The 11,188-nt window shown below is 35.5% G+C and overlaps 2 protein-coding genes across 2 annotated transcripts in view; one reads left to right on the top strand and one right to left on the bottom strand.

Annotated features, from left to right (window-relative positions):
* On the top strand, positions 1-3,156 carry LOC101738854 (DNA repair protein Rev1). Its single transcript, XM_012692076.4, has one exon. The coding sequence runs from the start codon at positions 220-222 to the stop codon at positions 2,947-2,949; it is 2,730 nt and encodes a 909-aa protein (XP_012547530.1). The 5' UTR covers positions 1-219; the 3' UTR covers positions 2,950-3,156.
* A 178-nt stretch (positions 3,157-3,334) lies between these two features.
* The window catches only part of LOC101745720 (tubulin-specific chaperone cofactor E-like protein), a 33,524-nt gene continuing 25,670 nt past the window's right edge, over positions 3,335-11,188 (bottom strand). The window contains exons 6-9 of the mRNA XM_004928279.4: positions 9,796-9,980; positions 7,611-7,742; positions 6,846-6,945; positions 3,335-5,936 (exon numbers count right to left, since the gene is read on the bottom strand). Of these exons, the coding sequence (XP_004928336.2) occupies positions 5,817-5,936; positions 6,846-6,945; positions 7,611-7,742; positions 9,796-9,980 (537 nt within the window). The 3' untranslated portion in view covers positions 3,335-5,816. The remainder of the gene's footprint in view (positions 5,937-6,845; positions 6,946-7,610; positions 7,743-9,795; positions 9,981-11,188) is intronic.

Genomic DNA, 11,188 nt, shown 5'->3' with positions numbered 1-11,188 from the left:
CTACGCGCCAATTAAAAAAAAACTGTTATTACGTAAATAAAGTTTAAGCACAAATACCTACCTTACCTACTGTTTTTTTAAATAAACAACAATACAATAAATACACATTTAACAACAATAAACAAATGAAAGACCAATCAATTTATGGCTACTTTCCTCGTTACTGTGATATTAATTTCATGACGTGATCAGCTCAAGCCTTATTTTTATTTATAATAAATGAGTCGAAATAAACGTGATGATAATTTCCCCGACAATGGGTTCGAGGCATGGGGAGGCTATATGCAAGCCAAAATTGCGAAACTGGAAAATCAGTTTACTTCAGTTACCGCAAAAGAAGAAATTCTTTCGAATATTTTCACTGGTATTAATATATTTGTAAATGGATTTACTATACCTTCAGCAGATGAACTTAAGTGTTTAATGTCCAAACACGGCGGTGTTTATCACACTTATCAAAGAAACGAAGATTTCATTATCGCCACAAATTTGCCAGATACGAAAGTGAAGAATATGTCTTTAGCGAGGGTGGTTAAGCCTGAATGGATAACTGATAGCATTAAAGCGAAAAAGTTACTAGATTACAGGAATTACTTGCTTTTTGGACATTCAAGAACACAAAGAGTGTTAAACTTCACAAAGAGAGTGACAAATGACAAAGATATAGATGAAACGAAATATAGTTCACTCAAAGAAACTTTAATTGAAAATAAAGATACAATAGTAAACAACGATTATTTCAATTCTATAAATTTAAAAAAAAGTACAATAAATACAACAAAACAAATGTGCCAAAACAGTATTAATGGAACTGGAAATGAGATAAATCCGGAAAAGTTGCAGGTCACAAAAACTGCAGCAGATCCCAACTTTATTTCTGAGTTCTACAACAACTCAAGGCTACATCATATTTCACAATTGGGTGCATGTTTCAAGCAGTATGTGAATGATTTGAGAGAACAAAGTAATTTTGTATTTCCCGCAAGACAAAATCTGAAGGACATAATTAAATCATCAAATAATCGATTATCGCAATTAGTCTTTGAAAAAGGAAAAACAATAATGCATATTGATATGGATTGTTTTTTTGTGTCAGTTGGGCTACGTAATAGGCCAGAGTTGAGAGGTAAACCTGTAGCTGTGACGCATTCTAAAGGAGGAATACCGCACATCAAAAGATCTGGTGTAGACAGGAATGCAGAATTTAATTTGTATAAACAGAAACAGGCCAAAAAACTTGTGAAAGACACTGGGTTACAGGGTCAAGAATTGGAAATTGAAACTAGAGTTGATAATATTGGAGATGAGGAGAGTAAATTTGGGTCCATGAGTGAGATAGCATCATGTTCATATGAAGCTAGGGCCAGGGGAGTTGGTAATGGTATGTTTATGGGTGTAGCGTTAAGATTGTGTCCTGATTTACAAACCATTCCATATGATTTTGAGGGTTACAAAGAAGTGGCTTATACTTTATACAATACTGTAGCCCAGTATACATTAGACATAGAAGCAGTCTCATGTGATGAGATGTATGTTGACTGTACAGAACTATTGAAAGATATGAACATGAATGTGCAGGATTTTGCTACAATTTTGAGAGAAGAGATTAAAACAAAAACTGGATGTCCTTGTTCAACAGGATTTGGAGGAAATCGGTTACAAGCAAGGTTGGCCACCAAAAAAGCTAAGCCTGATGGCCAGTTCTTTCTAACTGCAGATCTGGTACAGGATTTCATGTATGAAATCAATCTCAAAGACTTACCAGGTGTCGGTAGACAAATATCACAGAAATTGGAGTTATTGGGGCATACAACTTGTGGAACATTACAGAGTTTATCTTTAGCCACATTAAAATGCCATTTGGGCACTAAAACTGGAGCACAACTGTTTGATCAATGCAGAGGTCGTGGCCAAAATGCTTTAGCATTTCACACTGTGCGAAAATCAGTTTCTGCTGAAGTTAACTATGGTATTAGATTCGAAAATAATGATCAAGCTATTGAATTTTTGAAACAGTTGTCTGCTGAGGTACATTCAAGAATGCAGCAATTTAAAGTTTTAGGAAAATGTATAACTTTGAAGTTGATGGTCAGGGCTGAAGAAGCACCAGTTGAGACTGCAAAGTTTATGGGTCATGGATATTGTAATGTCATTAATAAATCAAATAATCTACCTGCAGCTACTAATGATGTTGAAGTGCTAACCCAGGAAACTATTGAGATATTTAAAAAAATAAATGTAGATGCTAAAGAAATGAGAGGTGTTGGAATACAAGTAACAAAATTGGTGCTAATTATTAAACAGCAAAGTAAAGGTGCCATCAGTAAATTTCTTTGTAACAAACCAACAATCATAAATATCAAAAGAGAATCCAAAACTGAAGTTGTTTCAAACAAAATAAACTTAGAGAACAATGAAAATAAACAACTTCAATTGAAAAATTCTAGGCTAAAGAAAAAATCTCCAACAACTGATAAAACTAAATCACCACCAGGGAAAAGACGAGGAAGACCACCCAAGGCACTTACTTTAGAACAAAAAGAAAAAAAACGTGCCATAAGTAAATCCGGAGTAGAAGCCAGAGATACACCATTCAAGAATCCAATGATGAAACCACAAAATTCACTCAAAGAAACAAAAATTAAAGTTGAAAAAACGGAAGGCCTCTTAGGTCTGCCGTGGAATAAAGCGAGAGAATTACTGAGAGCTTGGTTAGACAGTGGCCAAAAACCTCTAAGTTGCGATATCAGAATGATAGCAGAGTATATGAGAGAGATGGTAATTAAAAAAGAAATTGACAAAGTCGAAATATTGATAAACTTTTTAAGCAGAAGGACTGAGGAAATTGGTAGTCAAGTCTGGCTGGATGTGTATTGCCATGTTGTCGAACAAGTCCAGAATGCTATGATAGCTATTTACGGGACAAGGTTACATATTGACGCAACCTGAATTAAATGGAAGGAATAACTTGCGCATGAACAGACGAGAACACTCTCGCCCATAAAAGATACGTAAAGGTAATATCCTTTTATAAAAAAATATTGACGGTAGATAGCGCAATATCTACGTGTTGGCAAAATAACACTAATTGTGATCACGGCAACCTGTAGTATCTGAAACTTTGGAAATAATAAACGCGAAATGAAAAGTTAAAAATTATTTTTATTCTTGTCTTCATAACAAACCTTATGGATCACATCACTCGCACTGCTCTCGTCAGCTTCGCCTTCACCAGAGATGCCAGTGGTCATCATCCGTTGAAATCGTGTAGAGCTCTCGCGTAACAGTCGCATATGATCAGGAAAAAATACGAAACCATTAAAATAAAACAATATTTATATGTCCAATTGTATATTTTCTATGTTAGAAGACGACTAACAAAAGTTAAAAACCTTGATTACAAGTCAGTTAAAACAACATCGTAATACCGTGTCTTAGGTATTATCTGAAATTCTTCCATAATTCTAACCCAAATGAAATGTATACAATTTTTTTTCCAATCAACATATCATTTTCCAAATATTTTGGCACAAATGGCCTAACAATCAGTGTATTAAAATAACATGTCGCTGTTATTTTTATTAATGTATCATGTTTACGATACGTGGATTTAAACACGCCTTTGTATGGCCAAACTGAATCCATAGCTTCCATTAAAGTAATATAAAATACTTGAAATTTGAAAATGGCAGTTAAATGTTAGTATAATAAACGAATATCACTTTCAATCTTGCAGCGTAAATTGCACATGGTGGAACAAAAACCCTGTTCAAACCAAGAGAGGCATGTAAAGGCTTGTGTAATAAAATAAAATCTAACTATTACATATTAAAATAATAATTTCACAAAATGTTTACGTTCATTTCCTGTAAAGCGATTATATAAACTATTAGAATTGAGCAGCACTTTTTAAATTGTATGACCTCTATGCATCCCTAAGCCGTTCTCTAGATAGAATTCTAGATGAAATATAATTTTGGCGCTTTAAAGAAATGTTTCTATCACAGTACCATCAACGTACCTACGTCAGAAGGCGCACCAGAATATCCAAGAAACTTCATTTTCATACAGTTTGCGATAATCATGAATGGGTTTCTATAGCTACAGCATAAAATGAAAAATACTTCACTATCACTTAATTCATTTGATCATTGAAATTAATTTAATTTTCTTTTCTTATTATTTTGTCTGGGAAGACAAAAATATAATTGTTCAACATTCATATTAGCTACGTTCGTATTAATTTTTTATGTAAAGTTCGCCTATTTATCTATGTCTAATTTTAAAAAGACAATCGCTCTGATTTTATTTTGCTCGTTCTTGCCTATTATCGAATAAATATTTTTTACCTTACCTTAAATTTGTATACGATAAATATTTTAATGAATTTTACAGACTTAGAGGAAATGATATTCGCATGCCACTTGTTTTCAAAGTTTTTATTCTTCTCTATATATTACTTGAATAGAATCAAGTCAGAGCTAAATACCTCCCTCATGGTTCGGTCAAGGTTTTAGTTGCACCCTGTAATGTTGTTACAACACGAAGAAGTTAAGCATTTCGTTTCCATAACAAATCATATCACAGACGCTTACTTCAAATTGTATAGAACATAATATTTTTACAATTTCCCTTTAAATTGTGCTATGGTAATAATTGGCAATAAAATCGAATTCTTAAGCGAACAAACAATAAACTAAAACTAAATGCTTTGTGACAACCATTGAAATTAACATAGTTTTGGCGATAAAGATTTACAAATTAACTTATCCCGCGCTGAGAGGGACACCAAAATAAAACTACCCAATTTCTGCATATCATACGTACAGGGTTCATAAAGAACATTCCCGAAGTTGAAGTGGACTTAAATCGTTATACCGACGTAAACGGAAATTATTAATACACGTTCTTGTGATTTTTGAGAACCAGCAATGAAACGAAAAGTACCCGCCTCCCCGCTTAACTTTCGAAACCGTTGTTTCCGCGCGTCAATTGACTATCGAAATTACATTGCGTGCTGTGTAAAACACTTTCGGAACTGTTTTCGTGCTTTTTTTTAGATCTAGCTTATCACCAATTTTATCTTCGCTTTCGGGAATCGATCGAACACATCCTGTATATTACATGACATAGATACAGTATGTAGACATTTATGACGGTATGATCTAATTTATGTTAAACAATCTTCTACTTAAACGTATGTTACAATCATTTCTCATTAAATTCTGTTAATAGTTCAACTACAAAACGTTTTTCGAATTGTTCCACAAAAACGTTTGTTTTCGTAAAAAAAATACTCCTTTTACAATTACTATACAGGGTGATAAAAGATAAAATTTTTATGTTAGTATTTTTTCGTGAATATTTCCTCCATGTGATATTTAAACAGAGGTGTTCAAACTCTGCGTATTACAATGATACATCAAGGGTGAATTGGCTATTTGGTTTAAGCAACATTTTTGCAACTTTACAGGAGAGACATCTAAAGTTTAAAATTTGTAAAAAATATCATAACAAAAAAACTTCTTCAGCTATTTGAATGGAATAAACTTAATTGAAGTTCAATTAAAAACATAAAACTGTTGATGCTAATACCAAATAAAATGAACCTTCAATTACAAAGATAAATGTCGCGTGTTAAGCGAAATGTCGCTTAAACAGAATAAAATTTCACTCCTTGATGTGAGTAATTTAATTTTGTTTAGTTTTATCAAGGTTGGTAATACATATTTTTTAAAGTTCCAAGTAACCGCGTTTTGTCAAGGTTGGCGATATATTAAATTTCCAATTTACCGCCTACCCACATTACCCTCAGTTCAGGCGGTCGAGTTGGCCGATATAGAGTGCTTCAGTTTCGAGTCGATGATGATCTCATCCCCCGACCTGATGTTGTACGAGTATAGCTGCTTCGTAGGGTACTTCATCTCTTCGGGACCCTGACAATATAGTCATTTCATTTTCACAACAATATCGGCTCATATGTAAGAAGCAGCTGTGTGTATCTGACATTGACGATGTACATTAGCGGTCGGGGAACTTTTTTAATTATTACCCCAAAATATTTTTTTGTAAGTTGATATTACCCCATGGCGAAGAACAAAAAAAACCAAATCGCTTCTTTTTAGCATCTCTCATATTATAGTCTCCATGATAATTTTGAAAAGATAACAAAAAATTTCATTTTAACATCATTTATTCAATTTGTCGATGTAATACACACGATGCCTACAATAAAATACCTGGGTCAATCACGTGAACTTTGTGTTTCCAAATAATGTGTTCTATCTCATTCTCTCGCCGGCTGAATCCTATACATTTATGTGTTTGTGTCTCTATGGACTTATTTTTTCGTTTCGTTTCATTTCGTTTCATCGAGTTTGAAATCACAACGATTCTAAAGAAGTTTCACTGCAATATATATAGTTTTTACTCACAACAGTTTCATTTTTACCCCCCAAAATTTCATTTGACTCATTTGGGGTAATTTACCTCGGTTCCCCGACCGCTGATGTACATGGTCAAAATATTAAAAAAAATTGTTGTGTGGTTATTGGAACTCATAGACAACAACCACATTTCGTATGGTTGCCCAACAAACTCCGACCCTATCTAGACTACATTTATTTATTGCTAACTAGTGTTAAGTGCTTACTAGAGCCAATAGACATCTACAGCGTAAATGCGTCACCCACTTTGAGATATGAGTTCTAAGGTCTCAGTATAGTTAAAACGGCTGCCCCTCTCTTCAAACCGAAACGCTTCACGGCAGAAACAGGCAGGACTCACTCCCAACCATCAGTTAAAAGTACATCTAGGCCTGTCGATCTATGTTACTAAAAAAATACCTGCGTATCTCTCAGTTCTTGGTCCACGTAAAAGAGCCGCATCTTCGCAGCCGGGAAGCCAGCTAACCGCTCCAATCTTGTTTTTAGATCAGAAACAGTCCTACAGGCAATCGTAACAATTTATTATTACGTCAAATTAGGAAGCTCTTCTAAGCGCTTCTGTGAGAATGATGCCCTGTTTTGGCTGCGTAGAGTCTAGAAAAAGCACTAAACCATTTCTCACAATGGATGTCGTAAGGCGACTAATAAATATTCATTTACAGTTGATGATGTAGGTCGTTAAAACAAGTGTGCTCAGTGCGAGTTTTTTAACGTTCTCGATAGCGTAAAAGTTAACTCAAATTTGTATGCAGTTGAAACAGCGCCTCTAGCGGCAAACGTTCCAACTCCATACAAATATGAGTTAACTTTTACGCTATCGAGCCCGTCGCTTGCGACGAAGGGCTCGACGAGTAAATTAACCCTCATACACAGCCCACTGAGTTTCTCGCCGGATCTTCTCAGTGGGTCGCGTTTTCGATCCGGTGGTAGATTCTGCGAAGCACGGCTCTTGCTAGTGTTGGTGTTAGCAACGTCATCAGGTTTGAGCTCCGCGAGCTCACCTACTAGTTAAGGCGACGCTGATATAGCCTCTCAAGGCTATCAGCTTAGGTAGGGAAAAAAAAACGCTGTCGAGAGCGTTAAAATCTCGCACTAAGCATACTGCACGGGTACTCAAACCTCAACTGAAGAAAACCTTTACGTGTTGCGAATTGACACGGTTACCTGTAAACGTCGACGGTGCGCACTTCGCTCGTGTCCCCGCACGTGAACGTGATCTGCACGCGCTTCTCGGGCCGCAGGTCCACGGACACCAGCGGATCGAGCTTGCCGTGCACGTGCACCAGCTCCCAGTATCTGAAGCCAATCGACGAGCAACGTACATTCGCGCGTGTTGTATAAATAAATAAATAACCGACAAACAAATAACGCACGGTTATCCGGCCCCAAATTCGGATTCTTTGTGTTATGGGTATCAAAGTCTGATACTTATACACGTATAAATTGAATATACATGTATAGATAATAAACGACCAGACAAACAGCAAGCAAACCTGTTCCGCACACGAATGTTTGCCCGATGCGGGAGTCGAAACCACGAGACTCTCGACCCAGCAGTCATGAGCACTAACTACTATGCTACAAAGTACTATTTATGCAAGATTATAAAATTGTTAACGCATTTCAGAGTTATTGCAATATTCGTTCATTATTCGCTCTGTGATTGTTTTAGTAATAGAAGGTTCTATAAGGTTGGTATTAAGGTTGTGTGTTGTAATATTAAGGTTGTTTAACCAGGAAATAGAAAAATACAATATTACAATTAGATACCCATTACATTAATTCTAACATGTTATTCTGAGATTTATCTGCACTTAAATATAATATCGTGTGCGTCTTGTCAATCGCGCCCTCTCCCGTCTTACCCCGCCACATACCTCAAGAGGTGACTAGCGCTTCCGCGCGCACTATACAAGAAAGAGATCCATTTAATTATAGAATACGATTTCACAAAAAAAATCTGTCGAAATCATTTCGTTACGATTGCAATATATTCTATTAACATCCCAATTAAGCAATGTAGGCCACGAGTCGAGACTTAATATTAGTGCAAATTCCCGCCCACTCATCTCCTTATGAATAGGACCTTCCTGTTTGACCCTTGTCTACGTCAAGTCGATTTGTTCGTTATTACTGAAATATATGATCGTTCCATTGAAACTCTGTCAACGTTTTTATGAGAGGAGTATTCCGAGATCCCTCACTGGGTCTCGTGGGGCGAAAACCTTTAATAGGGCGCGATATTGGTATTTATTTGAACACGCTTCTATTGCATTGCCCCATGTCTTTGTTAAATGAAGTCTTTCAATTAAATTTGCAGTAGCTTTAAGACGTTCGATTAACTAGAAAAAAATTGCTATTTGCTAAAATTTGACCCCTCTGAAGACTCTTGATATTGCGACATTCTTGCCTTCAGAATTTCGTTAGATTAAAACAGCTGCCTGATAGAGATCGCTTTTGGCGATAAGACGGCCTATTGGACAACTTGTAACTGCCTTTTGGCCTATTTTCTATGTTGATTATGTTACGGTATCCAATAACCTATACTTTTTCTCTCACTCTCTTTGTTTATTGTATGTATTTTTAAACTATTTTATATTTCCTAATCAAGTATTGCGTGCGGCTGCAAAAATACTTCCAAGATAAGGTCGAATCCAAAATAAGGTTACACTTACGGGCTTGTATACACGATAAATTTTTTTTGTAATCTGATAAATAAATTTGTATTCGTTACCCAAATTAGTTTGACCTGAATTAAAATTATAAAAGTCGACATTTACGATTAGAAAGGTATAAGTACAATTTATACTATTGTTTAACTATCCTAACAATCGCGGTAAATGAACAGGCTGACTGCGACCGGGACTCGAATCGCGGATCAAATAGTTTACGGTAGTCCGGTTCACTAACCAACAGATCAGCGACAACATACACGATAAACATGAATAAACATTGTTCGTTTGCTAGTATCGTTTTAGCAAGCAACTGGCGCATTGTGTTAGCACAAGACAGCATCCACTGATTCTTTTTGTTACATTGCGTGCTACACAAGATACGTGAGACAACTAAAATATCACATCATTTTTGTCTCAAATACGCACACCCTGTATTAAATACGCAATGCATGCGTAATAGGAAAAAGGTACGTGCTCAACACGTGTTTACTAACAACTTCCAAGATAAAATACATTGTAAAAAAATATCAAGTTCCCAACGTACTATGAAAGGGTACCATTATCACGAAGCAATCATGCATTTTCAAATATCTACAGTTCGAAGACTGAGACAACCGTTATACAATAAAGTCGAAAATTCGATCCGTTAATCATTCAGGAGATTAATTTCATACCTATCCGGTCGATCGGCCTCTGGCTTTTCCATGTAATATCTGATGAAGGCCCTCTCTGCAGCATCTCGTTCTTCAACAGGGACCGCCCCTCCTCCGTTCAAGGTCCTTATGTGAGGGAGACGAGCCACTAAAAGCAATCGTCTCTCGTGCTCTGTTGACTCGACGCGTTCCCACAGCGGCCAACCCTGGAGTGCACATAGAAGAAAATTAAAAGAAAAAAAGATGTGTGGTGTCGTGGGACACCGGATAGGAACGAAGTTCCTTATTATAAAAATATTAATTTTAAATTCTATTCGAGGTAAAAAGAAAATAATTATTCGGGTATACATTTTTATTATGATTTTTTATTGATAAAAATAAATAAAAAACTGCTCTACAAAGTTATCAACGTTATTTTATTCACAACTAGAGGTCCCGCAGTAGTCGAAATTCGACTATAATTAATTGGAATTGTAAGTTTGTACCCTATTAAGATTGTATTTTATACTTCTATAATCACAAATTTCGCCAAGACTACACTATAAAAAATATTAACAAAGACAAACAATATTTAATCTATTCTCAATTTGACAACAGACTTCAAAAACAAAAGATTGACAGTAAATAGTATGCATGCGTGTGTGCGTCAAATACATGATATGTAGTGTGTGTAACGTTTTCTTTATTGATTTAATGTATCTTTTATGCATTATTAAAAAAAATATTAGCATTGTGCACTTCTCTATATTCTCTATAAGTGTGGAAAATTTCATACTCCTCCGTCAGCGCAATTTTCGTAAAAAGGGATACAAAGTTTTTGCTTCACGTATTAATATATAGATTATTTATAAAATATATATAATAATAATATACAAAGAAACAGTTATTTATATATTATAATAATAATTAAGCCTAATTATGTTCTATCATAGAAAGCCGTCATCGCGTAGACTATACATTAGACACTGTATAGCCATCATACTAAGACTATACATAAATAATAAAAATCTTACGTTACGGACGTTTTTTCCCGGTTAGGGTACCCCCGGGATCGTCCCATAAAGAACTTCGTCCAAAAAAACAGCAGATGCCGCTTGAAAAGTTTTCCGTTTTACGTAGAAACCAAATCGTTCAAACTAAATAACACCCGTACGTTATGGCCGAAGGATAAGTCGTAAAAATGAAATCATTAAATTTTAATGGTATTGCTTTTTGTTCGTCTCAAGGCTTAGACGATCAAGTTTCCTTGTATAGTCCTCGGACGAAGCACCGGCTCATATCTCGCCGGCTATGTTACACAAAACAATATGTTCAAACGGGGCCATAATTATGTGCATATTTAAAGCAACATATTTTTGTAGCAAAAAATTGTGGATATGCCATATTTTACTGTATATAAATTCCTCGGGAATTT

The sequence above is a fragment of the Bombyx mori genome, chromosome 18, assembly GCF_030269925.1.
Source record: "Bombyx mori chromosome 18, ASM3026992v2".
Lineage (NCBI taxonomy): Eukaryota > Metazoa > Arthropoda > Insecta > Lepidoptera > Bombycidae > Bombyx > Bombyx mori.
The sequence above is the reverse complement of the archived record's forward strand: the minus strand, read 5'-3'. Positions and strand labels throughout refer to the sequence as shown.